The 22,367-nt window shown below is 35.5% G+C and overlaps 1 protein-coding gene across 1 annotated transcript; it reads left to right on the forward strand.

Moving 5' to 3' along the window:
- Nucleotides 1-528: 528 nt before the first annotated feature.
- Nucleotides 529-22,089, forward strand: LOC125051581 (histone-lysine N-methyltransferase trithorax). Its single transcript, XM_047651999.1, has 13 exons — nucleotides 529-1,250; nucleotides 2,439-3,621; nucleotides 3,787-3,978; nucleotides 4,298-4,611; nucleotides 4,975-5,481; nucleotides 5,966-6,139; nucleotides 6,782-6,991; nucleotides 7,543-7,704; nucleotides 7,926-17,489; nucleotides 17,677-17,900; nucleotides 18,453-18,580; nucleotides 18,673-18,863; nucleotides 19,386-22,089. Exons 1-13 carry the CDS (start codon nucleotides 1,071-1,073, stop codon nucleotides 19,557-19,559), a joined length of 13,203 nt encoding a protein of 4,400 aa, XP_047507955.1. The 5' UTR covers nucleotides 529-1,070; the 3' UTR covers nucleotides 19,560-22,089.
- Nucleotides 22,090-22,367: the final 278 nt, after the last annotated feature.

A 22,367-nucleotide genomic window follows, 5' to 3' on the forward strand; every position in this document is an offset into this window, starting at 1 on the left:
TTGATTACTACATACTTATAATTTAATTGTAGTATCAACATTATTAAAATCGCATCTAATATGGTTCAGCCCGCTAGCAAATGCGATATCTATGTGAACATTCTTGGTAGAGTACGGTAGACCATATAAATTTTAACATTTAATTTAATTTATTTATTGTACAGCCACACAGTTTAACTATGTAGGTATTTAAAATTTTCTATATTTAAGAATGGTAAAATCTGTAGTATAACGTTTAAAAATAATTATAAGTAAATACCTACTCCAAACAAGAAGAATTTACTATTCAGTATCTACAAATCTTATCTAAGCAAACCAATAAAACTTATCCCTAGAGCGATTGCGTTACGCCAGTGTACACTGTACGACAATATTTTGTAGAATTTTATTGATAAATCTTGAGTGGAGCGAAAAGCTATTGGTGCGTCTAATGTCTATGCAGATAGATTATCCATTTATAGAGCAAGCAAGACATACCGAACGACATCGGACATGTTTGTTTTCATACCGGTCCGAATTAACGTCGCGATTGGTTCAAAATCCATAACTGGCCTCCGAGAGCCAGGTGTCGTTCACACCGCGGCCTCGCGCGCCTCGTCTCGTAACTCGTTAATCACTCGTGTTCGGTATTGTTATAGCGCGTCGTACAGCCATCTTTGTCAAATTACGGGCGATTCATTAAATTAAATTTCGTTTCCCCTATCAAATGGAACAAAACACAGATAGTGTAACTGACGCGACGCGTTGTGGAATCGGGAACATTACAACATTCTCTTTTGTTTTATCGCCGACAATGCTTTGTTGAATGGAAGCGTAACAACGTATACGGCATTAACGATCAGTCAACCATTAAAATGATGGATGATGTTGTTCTTTATAAAAACTGTGTGAAGTGCTCTATTTTGTGAATAATGTAAACGGTGTTTTAGTGTTTATGTTTTGGCGTGTTAGTGATCAAAACTGCGTCTTAATTGTCGTACACATTGCATAAATGAGTGGAATGGCGTTGCGGAGCGCGCGGGCCCGAGCATGCGCGCCAGTTTCCTTGCTATTGCTGGGAACCCTCTGAAATGTCCTTAGTTTACGTGCATATCAAAATGGGAAGGTCCAGGTTCCCAGGGAAACCCCTTAAATTCCATAACAGAAAACGCATAAGTGTTTTGTCGGGGACTGTTTACCACGAGAATACTGTTGATAATCATGCAGGCAGCCGTAGTTCAACCACTAATGACTTTTCGGGGGAGAAAGAGGTACAACGCAATTATCTTTAATTTGCTGATATGTTATTATAATTGTTTCAAACATATGTTTGATCATATTGTTTACGTAATAACTCGACTACTATGAAGCGTCAATCACAGAGTATCAATATTTGACAAACATAGAAAAGAAGCAACATTAAATTCTTAAACAGGTCAAGGACTGTAAAGAAACAATAATTGAAATTTAGTTGTTATCTTGTTTTTAGCAGAGCTTTTAATTAACTACAAAATGTAAATGTATTAGAAAGATAACCTTACTTTTGATAACAAAAGAATTATTCAGCCTTGTCAAAAAATTAAAACATCTGTTCATTCTATTACTAAAAAGAGATATTATACTGTACACACATTTCACGGTTTATGTTGCATGTAATACTGAAGATCTGTAAGAAGTTAACTCAGTAGCTTTTATCAAACTACTTGTGTATTGTTATATGTATTTTTATTTGATATGAATTTTCTTGTAGTTGGGAGAGGTACACAGCTTTGGCCTATTATTGTATCTTCAAATTTTACATTAAGATGATAAAACTTTTAAAAAGCTGTAAAGGTTATGTCAATCAAAGACAATACTATATTAAAAAGCTGTTGGTATTGCTTAATTTTGACCCATATAGAAAGTATACAGTACCTGAACACAGGATCTGAAATCAGTTGCATTCCACATACCTATGAAATTTAAACTAATAATAATAATATATATTGTATTTCAATAGAATGTAGGTAAATAATTACCAAATTGATAATGAATATGTCTATGTAGTATAGTGACATGTATCCAATGTTCTATGAGTTTTATTTTATATAACTATTTGATGCTTATTGAAGAAAATAAATGTATAATTGGTTGTCATTTCTGAACATTAAATGTATCTTTGATATAAGTTCTCTATAGGTATCTCCACATCAATTATCATCTTTACACTATGTAGTTTAGACAAAAATAGTAATTGCACAAACCAATATTTGAAAATCTATTACAGTAGTTTGCTGTTCTAGATCACACTATCAAAGCCATAGAAATTGTCAATAGTGTAGTTCATAACTTATATTTATTAACATATCTGCATATATATAATTTATTATCATTGTATTTATGTACTTTAAAAATTAGTTACTGATTAATTAGCTTGTTTAATAAGGTGTTGTTAATTTTTATTTATAAATCTATTTCAGGAAGAAGAGAAGAAAGAAAGTAATAATGAGAAAGAGGCAAATTCAGAGAGTTGTGGAAATAAAGATAGCCCTTTGAGTGAAAAAGAAGAAACCGCAGAGAGTAGTAGTGATCCATCCAAATCTCCAGTTAGAACTAGGTCACAAAATAAAATGGAGCCTCCACAAGGAGATAAACCTAAACAAGTGAAAAAGACTGTTACTTTTGGCACTGTGGAGAGTTGCGAGGATATTTTGCTGCCTCTCAAAAAATTACCAAAACATCATGCTCCTCTTATTTCAATTATAAAAAAGAAGTCTGCATTTAGACAATCGGACCAAACATTTAACAGCATTTTGAAACCAGCAAAATTAACTGATCTGAGTTCAAAATCTTCATTAGAATATCATGAAGGCTATTTAAAGAAGAACTTGAATCCACTTTCAAAGTCTACAAACAAATTTTCACAGTTCAGTGAAAATCGGTGCATGTCACCTCCACCAAGAATCAATTCACCAGTAGAGAAAGAAAGTCTGGGATCAGTTAAGTTTTTGCCAGTCAAAAGTAGTCATTCTTCAAGAGTTATAAAACCAAATAAAAGGTTTATTGATGGTGAAGACCAAACTTCAATATCAAGCAGCTTGAGTTCAGGAAAGGTTTTAAAGAAACCAAAACTAAAGAGGCTAGTTTTTAATAATTTACATGATGATGATTCACCACAAGATGAAGAGCCAGATAAAAATGAAAATCAACCTTTATCAACTGGTATTTTTAAAGATAAATCAACAAATTCATTTTCTGGTCTCACAACTTCCCGAAAGGCCACTCATGATTTATTTTCAAATGAAAAAGAATCTGAACTTCTACAGGATGAGAATTCAAATATTGATGATAAAAAAAAGTCGCCAGAGGCGAATAAAGAAGAAAGAACGGGAAATTCTATGAGGAGACTCATGGACTTATCTGATGCAAGTAGTTCTAGCCACTCAAGTAGTGGTTCAGAGTCAGAAGATAGTTGGGAAAGTGAGAGTCCCAGGAACAGTGGTGATGAGGAAGAAAAGCCTTTAGTCAGCCCTGAAAAAGATAAATCAGCCTCTCAATTGTTGAGTGGCAAAGTCATTATAAGGGAGGCTCGGTTACAGCTAACAACTACACCACCAACATCTGGTCTAGATGGACCCTTTTCAGCTGTGGCCCCAACATCATGTAAGTAAAGTTAACTAAAATAGCACACAATAATATTGTAATATGTATATGTATAATATATACAAAGTTTCTTTAGTGTTTAGTATTAAAGTGAGGACTAAATAAATGACTGCATGTTTTGTTATTCTTATGACTTAAATCATCATTAATCTTATTAATTTTTAGCAACTAATCCTCCAACAACAGTTACATGTGGAGTGTGTGGGGCTGTGAGGTTCTACAAGTTTGTAAAACAAGCTAGAAAATTTGGAATTTATTCATGTGAATCCTGCCGTAAATTTGTCTCCAAATTACTCAAAAAGGATAGAATGGCATTACGGACATCACCACTTGTCCTGCATTGTGAAAGAGGAGAAGGTATGATTATTTATTTTTAAAATAATATTCAATGTAGTAATCTCAAATACATAGGGAGTTCCATTTCTTGGAAAACTCCAAGTGTCTTAATTGTTAAATCTTAATTTAAGAATATGGGTTATAAACTGCCTAACCAATTCTGATGGGTTGAATGGATTATAGTCTAACTCTATAATACTTTCTTTGAGCTTTTCTACCTGTTGATTCCAAGAAAAACAAATGTTTGCAGCTAATTAGTTTTCTTTATCATTAAGTATTAACAAATAAATATTTCTTAAATAGTATTTAAAAGTAAATGTCATTATTCTTACATTCTCAGGTAACTGTCAAGTTCCACCAGTTCTCCGCTCTCAACAGTGGAAATTATTTAAATGTTCTAATAAGGCAAGGTGTCCAGCTTGCTGGCTTAAGCTATGTTTGAAAGCTTTCCAAGTGCCTACTGATAAGAAAGCGATCCTAATGTCTATGTTGCCATCTTACATGAAGCCTGGTGCTAAACCAAATACTCTAACACCTAAACCAACTAGTAATTCTGGATTGACAACTCCATCACCATTGTTTAGTGGATTATCTGCAAATGAAAATGAGAGCAATATCTTTGCTGTCAAATCTAAGAAGGCTGATGGATTAGAGGTATGTAAAATAATAATTAATCCATAAATATATATGTGAGTTTGTAAATTTGTGGTTTATGGTTTTCACATTACAAAAGATTATCTTAAAATTTCACTTAGTGGTAGTTAGAGAGTTACAAAGTGAAAGTACATTTTACCCTGGATAAATTTGGTATGTCCTTCTCGGATCTGGTGTAGCTAAACTAATGTAATTGGTGCTATGTTACATTTTTGTAGGGCATTAATAGTAAACACATTCCTGAATCTGTTTTATTCATTTATTTTTATTATTTTGTTTTGAATCATATAATAATCTTGAAAAACATGATATGTTCAACGAACTAAGCTGTATGTGCATAACAATTCCTTTTTCTCATTACAGGAGGAAGACAAAATGCATAATGAAAAACAAGATGAAAAAGAATCAAACAGCAATAGAAAGCGTCGTCTGGCCAAAATTAAAGTTCGTAAGAAAGATAAAAGTGATTCAAAGCTTATAGAAGATCCAAAACGACAGAAAATGGAATTAAAGGGACCCCGAGTTAAACATGTGTGTCGGAGTGCATCTATAGTCCTTGGCCAGCCTATTGCAACATTCCCCACCCAAGAAGAAAAGGACAAGGATAAGCCAACTCTATCAGATGATACTGTCTCTATGGCAATAGAAAAAGATAGAGCTACCCCAGAAATGAGTGAATCTGAAGATACTGAGAACAAATTGCAAATTGTTCCAGAAGTAACTAAGGTAGATCACGAAGTAATAGAGCCTAAGAAAAGAAAGGTTGAACCTACTGTACCAAAAGCTAAAATTGAATCCAGCGAAGATGAAACTGTTCTTGATCTTATTCCAAAGAAATCTACCTACAAACCACTAACAAACATAAGCAATGTAAGTATTTACAATTAAAAAAATATTATTATTGAAACTTTTGCATAATATGTCACGTATATCTATAATGCAAATATCCTAACACTGGCAAATTTAACCCAACAAAAACAAAAAGAGGCTTTTTCATGTGAAATATATTTTATATTGAATTTTGAAAAATAGTAATGAATAAAAGTATACTATTGTTACACTTTAAGGGTGAGATCTATAGTGCGCACTTGGACTTTGCTCAGACTTTACTTACGAAAAACACTAAGGTTAAACTATGATTTAGTATATTTATAGACATTTTAACGGTGAGATTAAGCTAAGCTCAAGCTAAGACAGAAATTGATGTTTCATTTCATGCAATACCTTCTTTATTATCCTTTAAAAAGTAAAGAATGGTTGTAGTTAAGTCTGAGCAAAGTCTAAGTGCGCACTATAGATCTCACCCTTAGAAGCCTTCTACTACAGAAGTGTTATATTTACTTTGAATTTTCAGTTGCGAGGAAGATCACAGAAATGTGGTCAAAATAGGCCTGAGCTAATTTGTGTTGATTTCTGGGAGAGTTATGATCCCGACGAAGTGTGTAATTCTGGATTTGGACTGATTGGTACTGCACCATTTACCATTGCTAAATTGTGCTTCCTGTGTGGTAGTGCTGGACAAGAGAAGGTAATCTTTTCAACTTTTTTATAGTTCTATACCTGAATATGAATTACATTTTGAGTGACCTGTCAAAAGTTTTATTATTTGTTAGTGCCTATAGTAGTTAGTGAATTTCATGTATTGTATATTTTTATTATATAATTTTGATTTTTTTAATTAATTTGTTGTTTGTTTTTTTGTTTCGTCTGTAAATTTTATTCACTTATTGTGCACTCCTGTCCATTTAAGATCACCTGTTAAGTCAGGACTGTTTTTATAAATATTTAAATGTATGATATTATTTAGCTTAATTTTATTTATTAGTTTAATTATCATTAGATGTTTACAACATCTAATGATAATTATATAAAAATAAGTATATAAAAATGCTGTGTCCATTTCCTTTACAATTTCAGTTTGAAAATTCAATATTTAACATATCTTTTAGCTTGTCATATATGTCACACAACGTGTGTTTCACGAAGTATTTTCGTGAAACACTTTTAGTTTTAATTATTCCTGATAGGGTATTCCTTTTACTATCCAATTTTTAAGCAGCAGTCTTTCCAAGGAGATTAAACCTCTTCCCTATAAGCTAACAAATAGATCCTACAATACTGATTGACTTCCAAAACAAAAAATTAAAGTTGTAATAATTGAATAATTCAGATGTTGGTATGTTCGTCGTGCTGCGAATGGTACCACGGGTGGTGCGCAGAGGGCTCCGGAGGTGGAGCGTCGTGGACGTGCGCGCGGTGCGTGTGGTGTGCAGCGTGCGCTCGTCCGTCCGCGCGCGTCTCGTGTCGTGTTTGCGCCCGCCCTTACCACGCGGCTTGCCTACCACCCGCACCGCCGGACCACAGGAGCGACTGGCCACAGGTAGAGTAGACGGCTTTAGGCTGATGGGATCTCGTTGACATTCGGCTAATAGGTCGAAGATGTATTATTATCGACGACTGTTGTGCGCTTGTGGCGTTTTTACTTTTCAAAGGTTCCGCGACGATAAAAGCTTTCTATCGCCGTGAAACTAACAGCAGTGATTTGCGCGTTGCCAGATTCCGTTACCACTTTTTGACGTGACACCGTCTTCTAAATCTTATAAATCGATGGAGCCGGCTGCACGCACGAAAAAACATGACTCATGCGGCGTTACCTCGCTCTGAGGCGTTCCATTTAAAATTGACATGATTGTATTTATGCGTACAAATAAATGTAACTTGATCAATTCAATTGTAATTTTCATTTACCTCATTCTCTATATCCATACAAAATACCTATTAAAATTTTCTTTTGAAAAATGTAACCATTCCATCAATATTTTCTAATGACGTCACGTTCAACTATCGTCAGTTAACCGACTTTACAGACAACCGATTTTTTTAGCTAAAAATGTGTTGAATTAGCTATATTAACTAATCCTAAATTTACAGATATGTAGCGCATGTCTGAAATGCAAGAGTTGTGACAGCAGCCGCGTTAACAAGTTTGTGGGAAGTCTTCCGTTCTGCCGGCCTTGCTTCAAATTACGGCAAAAGGGCAATTACTGTCCCCTATGCCAAGCATGCTATAGGGATAATGACTTTGATAGTAAGGTAAGATATCTTATTTAGAAAATTTTATTTAATTCTTTACACACATTTAAAAAAAAAGGTGTTAATATGTTATTTATTTGTTGTTAAATGTTAAATAATATATATATGTACAGAGATTGGCAAGCTAGTTAGCATGTTAACTTTACATTTTTCTTTAGATCAGTCTTTATTTGTCCACCTTTATATGTATATCTTTCTAAATATACATTTGGGATTTTCAGATGATGGAATGTGGTTGGTGTGCAAGATGGGTCCATGCAAGCTGTGAGGGTCTATCAGGCGAAGGATACCAGCTTCTGTCAGCATTGCCACCATCTATCGAGTATATTTGCTGTAAATGCATGCCTCACGATCCGCCGTGGCGGAAAATGTTAACGGAACATTTAAAAGGAAGACTTTTACATCTCTTAAAACTCCTCGCCAAAAACAAAAAAGCTTGCGCTCTGTTGAAACTCACTCCTCACAAAAATACTCCAGTACCCAACAAACCTTATCGGCTCACCTCTCCTCAAGCAATACGAAAGTTACATTTCGACACTGGAGATGAAACTATGAACAATACAACGGAGACAAAGGTTTACCGAAATACTGCAAAGGGTCGTCGAAGTACACAAAAAACGGACGAACTCGCTCTATCTCAATCGTGGCAATGCCCCTTAATACATGATGATGAAATGGAAAAAGAGGAAATGCCACATCCATCGCATAAGGTCGTAAACCTTCAGGAACCATTAATGCAAAACAAAGAAATTTGCTTCTCAACCGGCCTCTACAATAAAACTGAATTCAATGCATCGTGCGTGGAAGTTCATGAAAATAATCCATCGGATAAACAAGAAAAGGCAGTCGCCATGTCGCCCTCCTTGTTGGATAAATATGAACCGATTTCTGATGATGATGAAATTGTTGATAGATTTCCACAAGCCCACAGTGAACAAGATCTGAGTCCTAAAATAATTCGTCACATGAATCAAGATGAGGATATGGAAGACATGAGCAGACTTATTTCACCATCACTGTTGGATATAAAGAAAAGAGTAAATAGCGATGAATATATATCTCTCAAGGATTTCAATCACGACATGAAAGAAGTAATTGAAAGAACGGCTAGTGTGGATTTAACTTCGATTTATAAGGAACTATTTTCAGAAACATTTCCTTGGTTTAATTGTGATAACAACTGTCTCCAACCAAATCTAGAAGTCGAAGGAGAACAAGAAGATTCAGACTCATTAAAAGATCAAGAAATGTCTGATAACAAAGGTGTAAGAAACACTGTGCAGTCCATTGAGAAGCCTTTGGACCAGATAGTACCCAAATTAGAAGAAAAACAAAAAGAAGAAGAAGATTTATTGGAGTTTTATCCTATACTTGACTCGAGAATATGCATATTATGCAAATCAACAGGTGATGGGCTACCGGCAATGGAGGGCCGATTGTTATACTGTGGTCAAAACGATTGGATTCATGCTAATTGTGCTTTGTGGTCGGCAGAGGTGTTTGAAGAAATCGACGGTTCCTTGCAAAATGTGCACTCTGCTATTTCCAGGGGCAAAATGATCAAATGCGCTTCTTGCGAAACCAAAGGCGCTAGTGTTGGATGTTGCGCTAAAAATTGTAGTGAAACTTATCATTACGCATGTGCAAGGCGTACTAATTGCGCATTTTTAGACGACAAAAGAGTATTTTGTCCAACTCATGGAAAGGATATACCAAAAAAGAGTCTTCAGAAAGATGCTGACTTCGAACTAACGAGGCCAGTATACGTAGAATTAGACAAAAAAAAGAAAAGATACAGTGAAATATCTAAAGTACAATTCTTGATGGGATCTTTATGTGTAAACAGTTTGGGGAAAATAGTGCCATCTGTCTCAGACTACGAAGATTTTCTGATGCCAGTAGATTTTTCGTGCACTCGACTTTTCTGGTCATGTAAGAAGCCTACTAAAATTGTCAGATATACAATTAAGACAAAGCTTATACTGGCTGAACCCTTACCTGGGTTTGACTATGGAGTGAATATAACAGTAGACCATACAATGCAGGTCCAAGTTGTGGAACGAGTTATGGCTGAAATTGGAGCGTGGCATCACAGCTTAGAGAAAGGGACAACGAAGGTGCTAATGCGGAAAAGTGACAAATCACCAATTAAATTCCGCAATGCTGTAACATTGGAAGATTTAGCTGTTAAGCAGGTGGTCGACTTCTTACTTGATAATGTTTGTAAGCAAGAACAACAGGATGAGGAAGAACCACAGAATACTGCTGACCTTCTTCCGCCAGAAGTGAAGGATGCCATATTTGAAGACTTAAATCACGATCTGTTGGATGGAATATCAATGCAAGATATTTTCCCGAAATTAATGTCATACGAAGATCTCGTAGCTATGGACTTGAAGAGCGAATTTTATGGAGCAATGAGCCAATCTGATGACAAATCCGATTCACGGTCGACCGATTTTATTGACGAGTTGCTAAATGCTCGTCTAGAGTCTGGGAGTAAAGAACTTAAAAGAAGCAAATCAGAAATGCTTCTACAAAACCATAGTCTTAAGTCCCTGACGACGGGCCGCGGACAGCAAAGGTCGTCATCCCTGACTTGGAATAATAAATTTGATACGAATCTATTATCCTCTACAATAAAAAGATGTAAAATGGGAAAATCATCCACTGTCACCGAAAAAATGAGCCAGGTACAAAGATCGCTACCTGAAAACGCATTAGATACAATTAAAGAAAGTGACAAAAATACTGACAAAAAGACAAAAAGAGAAGCGGTTAATTCCGACGAATTATGTTCTGAAACACCGCATACGTCAGGAATAAATTACAGAACAACATCACCAAAAGAAAAGGATGAAAGTTCTGATAAAAATGATAAAAACGAAGGATATTATACTGATGTAATAGATTTTTACACAAAAATTCAATGCAGCCCAATTTCACAACTCGATGGAGCGGGAGATTGGTCTGGGTCAGATAGTAATTGTAGTTCAAGACCGGGCAGTCCTCAAAGTGACTTTTCACCAATACAACAACTAGATGGCGCCGAAGATCATGGTGATAATATACACAAAACTCAAACAAACCAATATTTATACAGGGCTTCTGGATCTGAAAGTACATACACTGTGACCATAGCCGGTAACTCTATCAGTGGACAGCCAGAACTGGTCATGCGGCCTTTAGATGACAACTCTGGTTCTGGTCCAATGGAACAGTTGGTGAGATGTGATAGATGCCAGTGCACTTACAGAAACAAAGAATCGTATGACAGACACATCCCATCCTGCGATATGATGTCTACAAGTGAGAGTGAAAGTGAGAATCCAAAATCGCCTGAAAATAGGACCTTAACCACACTACAAAATGCATTCCAGAACGCATTTGCCCAACCCATGATCATTCACGCGGGTGTTGTAAATGGAAGCGAAAATACTGTGAAGGCTGAGTCTATATCTACAAGAAGAACCTCGATAAATACACGACAAATCACTATTAATGGTACAATTGTCGAAACACCATCTCCCGGACCTAATAATGAAATGACCATGACCATAACGGAGCAAATGAAATCTGGGACAGTTATATTCGATCAAAGCAAAACAAATGTCCAGGTTTCATCTAATCAACAAGTGCTTTCATCACCGCAAATCGTTGTTACACCACAGATGTTATTGCCGCCGAAGACCAGCTCCGCCGGGGGACGCTCGCTCATGGGTCCACAAATTATTACTCAACCGGGCCTTCTGCCCTATAACATTTGTGTCAAACCTGGCAATGGTAACCCGAACATACAACAAATCCATAGTGGAGCGGACATGACTCAGCTATTGACTGGGTCGGGAGGCATACAAGTCATATCATCAAATTCTAATCAAGTTCTTACAATTCCTTCTAACCAGATGATACAGGGGAAGAGTCAAATCGCCAACTTTCCAAATATGGCAAGTGCTAGTTCTATCGCTTTGCCAATTAATTCGATTCAAAGTATGCCCAATAGTTCTATTATTCAAAATATTCAGCCTATGATGCGGCCACAAATACAAGGTAATCCTACTATTGTTGTACCAGCTATGACCACGCAACGATTATCTTCTCCCAATTCACAGGTAAAACAACAAATAATGTTATCAGGATCACAGCAAAAGTCTCCTAAGAAGCAATCTGCCCCCGTGCAATCTAAATCAATGTATCAGACAGCAAATAGAGCGAGAGGTAGAACAATACCAAAACCAGCCAATACCATCAAAAGGCAGACTAAATTGGAAAAAACGATCACGACCATCAACCAATCACCTCTTGGCCCAGGCAATACGGTTATTCAGTTACAAACTAACAATCAGACGGGACAGCCTTCGATAATAGTCCAACCAATGGCAAACCAAAATATCATGTCATACGTGGAAGCTTTATCGCAACAACAAAATCAAAATATGCAATATATAGCCACCATTGCACCGCAAGGAGACTACAAAACTGGAGCGACCCAATTTATATCTCAAGGCAGTCTTATGCCTCAGACATTCCAAATACAACAGACCGAATCAGGAGGACTGGTCGCAGTTCCAAGTGGAGGTATTCCTGTGTTGCTACCCCAAGGAAATGTTGTATTGCCGCAAACTCTACAACAAGGGGCGACCATACTACCCCAAGGAGCAATACAAACCCAAGGAATTATTTCACAAGGTCCAAATGGCCCGACTATACTTCCTCAAGCAATTCACACTCAAAACGGCACTACAATAATTCCACAAGGCGCGATTCAAGGCCTCACGCAAGGAAATTTGACATCTCAAGCAACTCTTTTGCCCAATAATACCTTACAGACGACTGGAGCAACTGTCGTCTCACAAAGCGGAATGGGAAATGGTCAGACAACAATAATTCCGAATGCATTAGTTTCCCAAGGCAACACAATCATATCTCCTGGTAATGGGACGACTATACTACCTCAAGGTACAATATTACCGCAATTTTGCAATGACCAAGTCATCCTTGGCTCAGCTCCTACTCTAGAAATGGTAACTGATCCATCCGGATGCATGTACTTGACTACTCAGCCTGTCTATTATGGTCTTGAAACTATAGTTCAAAATACTGTAATGTCATCACAACAGTTTGTCTCTACGGCTATGCAAGGAGTACTGGCTCAAAACAGTAGCTTTTCAGCAACGACAACACAAGTCTTCCAAGCCAGTAAGATAGAGCCGATTGTGGAAGTTCCGACTGGTTATGTCGTCGTCAATAGTGTCGGAGAAGGTGTAGCTGCGCAAGTAGCATCATCGGGAGCCAATGTTGTCACCGGTCAATCTGTGCAATCGGGTCCGCAAATAATCAAAAATGTCAAAACTTCAGTGCCTAATTTGACGCTACAACCTCTTCCAGATAAACATTCTCTTAACAGACAAACTCAAAAAGTTTTGCAAATGGGTCCGACGCAAATGACCTTAGGACCTCAATCCATGGCAAACCTTATAAGTGGGAAACATACTATGAACCCTATTACATCCCAAGTTCACAATATGACGTTGGCAAATAATGTGCAGAATATTCAAAAAGCAATCATTTCTAGGCAAAATAATGTGTCGATGTCTCCAAATGTCACTCTAGTTTCATCGACTGGACAACCAGTTATGGCAATATCTCAATCCATTCCAAATTCAGTTTCTGTTCCATTCTCTATGCAGTCGATACCGCTATCGCAACCTATTGTATCCAGTTCGATATCATCGAATAAAAATAATTCGATGAAAATTGAAAATTCTCATGTGATTGAAATCAGTGGAAACTTAAATGATAACTCTAACTGCAACAGTATGCCAACTATAAGCGTTACTCACAGTACAAAATCACCAACCCCATGGAGACAAATCAATCCCCCAACCAGCATTCATATGGGGGACAATAAAATTGAGGTCCATAACATAGGATTAAAGACTAATGCTGCTACATCTATGGCATCCAACATGAATAGCGGAATCAATGGACGTCAAAATATGTCTCATGATAACGATAAGCTGAACCAGAATTGCTTGCTGTCTATTAATGGCAATACAATGACGGGATCTTTGCATTCCCATCAATTTGAAGGAAATGCACATAACAATCATCCGTCAATAAACACCTCTAACAATATGATTCAAATAAATTCAGGAAATATATATTCGCCAGCATGTTCCCTATCAAATAACTTCGACGCTGACACCACATTGAAATTGAGTAAAATAAACGCATTGTCTAAAACGGAAGGAGGTCATATGAACTTTTCTCAAGAAATTATGGCAGCTCACTCTCAACAGCATATTCAAAACGAAAAGGCTTTTCAAAATATGGGAAACAATGACAATAACAAACACAATACTGAGAGCATGCTCGGCTCTATGAGTATTCACAAGATGAGTAGTTGTCAGGTTTCTAACAATATGAACAATTCAACGCCATCGATAAGTATTATTCCTCATAATACTATACGACCTCAAACTCAAACAAATCAAAGTTCAATCAATATTATGAATAATCAAAATCAAATTAGTTCCATGTCTAATGGACAAATGCAGATTATGAATTCAAATAGTTCAATGCAAAATGTAAATACGTCTTGCCAGGAAATATCTAATAATAGAACTAATGCACCAGCTGCTAATGATAACATTCAACAAAATAACCAACAGCATGACATCAATAATCCATCTATGAATAATGGAAACATGCCGCATGGAAATATGCAAATAATTTCACACGATAACCCGCAGCAAATACAACCCAATAATCAGATTCATATTTTGAATGGACAAATTCAACATAGTCGTCAGGGTGAAAATAATCAGTTGCAACACCCACAAATAAATCAAGGCAGTGGCAATAGATCGTATCACGATAATTTTATGACTAATCAATCAAATCAACATTCATCAAATCAACATCCATCAAATATGATGACTTCACGAAGTTCACCAGAAAATAATAATTTAATGAATCAAAATATAAATATGCATAGTATGCCTAATTCTCACAACATAAATCGAGCTGACTTGAATAATATTAATCAAATTCATATGAACCAATCACTAAATAACATAAATAATTTACAAAATAACAGGATGGTTATGGATAATATGCAACAACATTCATTGAATAATTTAAATAGCATAAATCAGATGCATGCTAACAGAACGATGGAGACACTTCATAATCAGCAAATGCATTCAATGCAGCAACAAATGAGTCATCATACAGTACAGAACAGTAATACCAGATCCCAAATGGATCCTAATATGCATATGAATCAACCAATGTCAATGCAACAAACTAGACAAATGGAAAATATTCACCACCATCAACATCAAATGCCTAATGTTATGCAAATTTCAAACAATCGGACGCATATGGAAAATAATCTTATTGATATGCATCAACATGTTCCCAATCAAATGCATAACAGACAGCAAATTGACAATAACATGCATATGCATCACATGGCCGGAAATAATCCAAACATGAATCTTGGTAACCAAATTGATAACACTCCTATGTCTATTCATAACATTCGTCATGAAAACAATACAATAAACATGCAAAACCACAACTCTTTGAATCAAATCCAGAATAATAGAGCATCTTTAGATCACTCTAATATGATGCAACACCAGATGAATACTATGAACTCTGTAAACAACATTAATATGCATGGCAACCTTAACAGTTCTATGCAAATGAATAATTCCAGTCATCAACAAATCAACAACTCGATTTTACACATGCCTAATATACCAGACATTAAAAATGAGATCCAAAATGCTTGTGCAAATACTTGTTCCAATGGCAGTTTACAGTTTAGTACTAATCAGTCATTTGAAATGTGCCCAAATATGAATTCAAATAATATGAACCTTAATAATTCTGGAAATATGATGCATAATAATATGGGAATGAATAATACAAATAATATGTCCAATAACATGATGATGGGCAATGTAACAAACAATTCAATTTATGGAAACAATAACCAAAGTAATGTATCGGCGCATGAGTTGTTGATGAGTTGCAATAATTCCTCTGATAATGTAAATCTTATGTCCAGTAATACCAATCATATGATGATGAGTAGCAACGCAGCACATAATAATAATAACTCAAACCAGATGATGGGAAATCAAGTGCCGAGCAATACTCAGATAAATATAAGTAGTTGTATGAATCCGAACAATACAGCTCAGAATCAGTTATCAAGTTTAGATAGTCAAATAAATGGTAGTAGAAATATGGCAATAAATGAGTCACCTAAATTCCCCGGAGATGCATTGAGAGGTAAAAATATAATGGGATCCATAAATACTAATATGACGATGTCAAACCTTCCTGAAAATGACTGCAGTAAAGTAAATATTGGTGGTGGTAACGAAAAGCAAAACCATGCTATGTCGGTTAATAATCAGATGAACTATATGCAAATGAATCCTTCAAATAACAATAGAATCATAAACTTACCAGAAAGAAACCGAATGAGTAATACCAATTTAGAAAGTAACATGAATCAAATATCGCAACAACATAATATTCGTGTGGTCACTAATAACTCCAACAGCAATGTATCTAACGTTACACCGGATCCTTTGTCATTCCAGCAAAAACCAGAGGCAAACAGTACAATGATAAACGTTCCCTTCCAAGCAATACCTAACAGTGCCCCAATGAATATTAACGTCAACTCCAGTAATAACACAGTCAATATTACTGTGCAAAACAATCTGGTAGATCCTAAGATTGCTTCTAAAACAGCTGATTTGAATTTCCCACTCCCCACTACCACTAACTTATTGCAAAACCAAAACAGTGCTAATAGTATGATTTGTATACCCGTTCAAAATAATACAATCAACTTACCGACTCAAAATAGCTCCAGTATTACATTGCCTAAAGCTCCTCCGACTCAACAGTCTGGTATACCAACTAATGTCGTAAATCCGATGTCTATGAGACCCATGAATAGGGTGCTGCCTTTACATAGAGATGGACAGAGTAAATGTAAATCCGTGGGCGTCAAATCGACAACGGTACCCAAGCAACGAACCGTTAGTCATGACATGCCAGATTTGAATGTAAAAGATGAAAATATTGATAGTGACTTGGAAAAAGCAATCGAGGAATCAAAGCGAATGATGGAACTAGAGAAGGCAAAAAGGGAAAAAGAACAGCTGGATGCGTTGAGAGCTTTGCAGATGTCGACTGAAACACCTCAAGCAAACACCAGTATGGCATTAGTGGATCCACCGCCTGGAAGAACTAACGAACGAGTTGAAACTATTACAAAAATGACATCACTTCCAAGTTTGGATGCTGAGATTGAACATGAGAATTCGAAAGTTTTAATTGAAAAAGATATAAATAAGTCTCCAACTATACTTGCCAAATCAATACCTCAAAAGATTATGAAGCGACCTCTCGGCGACAAAAAGTCGGATATGGAAGTTACAGTGTCGAAGAAACATAACAGGGTTTATAAAGGACAAGAGAACAAGCCCTTGTTGCCGAAGCCAACCCCTGAACCATCTAAAGATGATGGCCCTAAACTAATATATGAAGTGACGTCAGAGGATGGCTTTAACTACAGCTCGTCATCCTTATCAGATTTGTGGTCTAAAGTAATTGAAGCTGTACAAAACACCAGAAAGGAGTGTGGATTGCCTCTTATGCAGTACAACCTACCATCAACACTTTCCGGCGCTCACTTACTTGGACTTAACAACAATGCATTGAGATATCTAATTGAACAACTACCAGGCGTAAGTAACCATTATTTTATTCTATAAAAATGGCAATTTCCCTCCGAAATTTATAAGTTCTTACCTCTTTAGTGGGTATTTATGAACATCCTCGTTATATTATGTGTTATTCAATTAAGAAATTGAAACGTATTTAACTAAAAAACAAATGTTTTTTTTGCATTAATGAAGTTATATCACCTATCAGGCTAATCGCTGCACGAAGTACAAGATCCGTCAAGGGCGCGCACTAAACAGTTGGGACAATGATTTGGACCTCAGTGAAGGTTTTAAAGAAAGTCCATGGGGTAGTGCCCGAACGGGACCTATCGCAAGAAAACAGAACCACGATATCTTTAGCTGGATGGCTTCACCCTTTAGAGAGGAACCACCGCCATTTGGTGGGCAAGAGGGGGAGAACTCTATTTCAAGGTAATTAATATGTAATATCGTAATCTTCACTCGATCGCGTCAATTGTCTGAATTATTGGCACTATATCTTCAATTAGTATATATATATACAATAAGGGAGCGTTCAAGTATTACGTAACGAATTTGGGGGGCCCCTCCCCCTTCGGTGGGTCCTTTTGTAAAACGTTACGATGCGGGGTGGTAATTGAATTACGCGTTATTGTTAATATTATTTTCGACTTTCCAGTACTTTACTGCACATAATGGTAACTCTTAGCTAAAACGAGTCACTGGGTGGTCACGAAACATTTTACTATTGGGTACAGAAAAACGTTCGCGTTACACGGGGGGCGGGTGTCAATAATCTCCAAAAATTGCGTGACGTAATACTTGAACGCCCCCTAAGACATATGTCTCTATTATTTTTTCTTGGAAGCCGCCGTTTCCTCCCTAGTTATTTAAGATCTATGATTGTTTTGTATTATTAAACATCGAATATAAATTAATAAATATTAAACTTCCAATTGATATACATATTTGTATACTTTTATTAATTAATGAATTATTTTGCAGACGTTTGGCAACTCTCCCGCCAGCAATGAGATTTAGACAACTAAAAGAGACTTCGAAAGCATCAGTAGGCGTATATCGATCGCATATTCATGGACGAGGACTTTTCTGCAAGCGCGATATTGAAGAAGGTGAGAATTTCGTGTTAAGTTTTATAACTTTTTTACTAATGTATTATCTGCAAGAATAATGCGACAAATATATACATATTTTGTTCTTTCAGGTGACATGGTAATCGAATATGCGGGTGAAGTTATACGTGCCGTATTAGCAGACCAGCGCGAGAAGAAATACGAAGCGACGAGTGGGCGACGAGGCGTCGGCGGCTGCTACATGTTCCGTATCGACGATAACCTCGTAGTCGACGCCACGCTCAAAGGCAATGCGGCGCGGTTCATCAACCACTCCTGTGATGTGAGTACTGTCCTATATCAATTTTAATGCAGTTTTGCTATAGAATCTTTTTATTATTATCAATGCACCAAACACCAATACGTTGTATTTAAAAAAAAAATTATATGGTCGATTACTTTTCAAATTTTACTGCTATCTGCTGTGTTGTAAATAGAACAAAAAAAAAACCATATTACTTATGTAAATGACGAACACTTCATGCAACTTCTTTCATTTGTGTGAATGTGAAAAAATTCAATTAAAAGACTATCTAACATAATAATAGTAATTAACAATTCAAGTCTGGGGTCCAACATTTTTCGTGGCGGTTTCCTCCTTTTTGCGTTATATTATTTGATATAACCATCGTATTTTTACTAAATAGCAAAAACTTATGATATATTTTGAAACAACTTGGGTATTATAATTATAACAGCATACCTAAATTATATCTATAAATTGAACTTGTCTAGACGAAATTTGCTCTGCTACCGTCAAAGTTGCCTGATCCTGTTAAGACTAAATTGAAATGATTTATTTCAGCCAAACTGCTATTCTCGTGTAGTGGACATCCACGGCCATAAACACATCCTTATCTTCGCGTTACGTCGCATCACCGTCGGCGAAGAACTAACCTATGACTACAAATTTCCCTTCGAAGAAGTGAAGATACCTTGCACGTGTGGAGCTAAAAAATGTCGCAAGTATCTCAATTAAATAATAAAAATAGACTTTTGTGAATAATTATGTCAATTAAGAAGCGAGCAAAACGCCCAACAAGTGTTCCGTCCCACGGGCGAAGGAACCAAACGGCAACTAATGAAATAGACATAGAATAGCCTGTACGATGATTAGTTTTCTTTTCCACTAGCATAATTTATGGAAGTACATAAATTAGACTATATTTTGATAATGTCGGACGATTTAGCTTAGATCGGATTTGGCGAGTGAAAAGTAAGGAAATGCTGGGTCGAGCACAAAGTGTAGTATATGACAATAAGTCCAGACGACATATCGTTTCCCACCTTTGACATTGTGCCAGACACATTTACATGAATCTTGTTATGATCTCTATATTGAATCTGCCCAGTGTTTGGAGTTGTTGGATTGTATATTTTATTGGTTTAGAAATTAATATTTTGTGATAAGTTTTAGATATTTTTGTAAATATTTTTATGTTGTATCATTTCCGGCTCGAAGGCCAGGTACATTAACGTTGTTGTGATATGTGACGAATGTAAGGGCATAGTGTATAGGTATCGTATTTGTTCCTCATTTGTTCTTATCCTTGTGATCAGTTAAGTCTCGAAATCGTATCTCGTGTACATACTAGATGACGGATAGATATAAATACCGGTACATTCGAAGGGTAGTTTCGAGTACAATGTTACAATTTAGTAATTTTTTTAAGTATTGTATAGAGAATGTACATAAGAGAATTATTTGTCATAATAACGTGGTTAAGCGACAAATCGTTTTATCGTAGTCATAGCGGTAGGGTACTTTATGTAATTTAATGTATTGTACAGATAAGTTATTCGGTGTGTGGGTTCGCGGGATGAGAGAAGTACATCCGATGCACGTATTAACGTGAATGCACATTATTAGCTTTAATACTTTCAGCACAGCTTGGGTTTTACCTGATTTATTTCATTTAATTGTTTTTTACGGAATCCAAGATTAGTCCGAAAGTAGAATACACACATCACATTGTCATCACATTGTTAAAATAAATTTGAATTTAATTCAGGGGCAGGCGTTATATACATTTTTTATTTACTGCATCCCACGAGCAGTATTAATATATAACGTATTTTATGAAGTCAATAGATCAGATAGTTTTAGTGTTTACGATATTTGTACAGCCTAAATGCTCTTCACGTTCAATAATTCAGCTATTGTGTTAATATTTAAATATAACGTTTGTTTTCAACGCTTTATTACAATATTCGGACACGATTTACTTAAAACAGACCAGTGATAAAACGAAATCTTTTGAGTTTCAAGATATTGAAGGGAGAACGGAGCCCTAAGTTGTCCGAATATTTAAAGCATAAGTTGATTACGCGATATACATATATTATGCTTTTAGCGTTGAATTATAAACATTGTTCTCCGTCATACTTTGATCTGAAAATGGAATTTCTGCGGTGGTCAAAATATAAAAACAGTCAAAATTGTAACTTCATATTATATAAACCCCCACTGTTCACATGATGCTAATAAACAAAATTTAAACTTAAGAGTATGAGGTTTTTGACCACCCCAAAAATTTGAGGTTGGTTGTTCATAAAAAGTAACCAGACAAAATCATTCCTGTATTTCAAAGTGAACACAATTTGTTCTCAAAAGTGCATTTTTTGTGAACAGCCATCCTCAGCAATTGTCCGATAACTAGTCCTTGTAGAATTTGTGATTTAGTTTCAAACCTAGCCATAAAATAGTTGATTGTAATTTTAAAATTTTCTCTACATTTTATACATGGTTTAGAATTATACATCGACTTATGGATAATAATAAAAAAGTACAGATAAATTTATCGATTAGTTATCATAATTTTAATTTCATATTCAAATAATGTTAACATTAATTCTAATTTTGCTGTAATTTTACTTGTTGACCCTGGCAGTGTTGTGAATTTGTGATTTTCGTTTTGTATAAATGATAATATGGGGCAAACTACGCGTCACGTTTAAAATATCTTGTATTTCCATATATAATCATCAATCATCACATACTTTTCTGCTTAACAATGTCAGGAAATTAACATCATTACAGTGGCAAAGGCCATTTCCATATTTTATATTGGCAACTCCATGTATTAAATTACTAACATTGGTAAATAATGTAATATATGTCTTCAAGTTACAATTCCGAATTACAGCCAAAATTGACGCGTAGTTTGTCTTTTTCATGAAATTTGGGCTTTAAGTGATATGTGTTTTGTTAGTACTATACAAAATGGAGAATGACCAAATCACCAAGTGATAAATGATTTGATTCATTTGTGAACATTCGCTTTTGATATTATTTGATTGCGTTTTGAATATAATGCTTTTATTTTATGTGAACACATGCCATTTTGCCTAAATGTTATTATAAATTATATTATTGCTTTAAAAGCACCAATTTTACAATGCATAGTTCTATGTCCTGTCTATACATTTATTATTTTATTTATTTCTATTATTATTATTTTGTATTGTGGTAAATTTTACCAAAAATAAAATTACTAAAATGTGCTTTACATGACCATTTTATTTTAACGTCCTATGAATATGATCAATAAAACGACGCGTTTAGTTATTTTAAAGTTCACGAAATGAGGGTATAATCAATACAAATCTATAGCAAAATCTGTTGTTAGTCTTGTTCATATACGATTTGAAATATTAAGCCTATTAATAATACCGATTTTTTTCTATATTATAAAGATTTTGATTTATTTTTGTTTTTGAGAAATTTTTACCTTAAATGTCTAGAAGGCAGTTTCATCAATATTTTTTTCTGTCTAATAATAAAACG

The sequence above is a fragment of the Pieris napi genome, chromosome 8, assembly GCF_905475465.1.
Source record: "Pieris napi chromosome 8, ilPieNapi1.2, whole genome shotgun sequence".
In the NCBI taxonomy this organism is placed as follows: Eukaryota; Metazoa; Arthropoda; class Insecta; order Lepidoptera; family Pieridae; genus Pieris; species Pieris napi.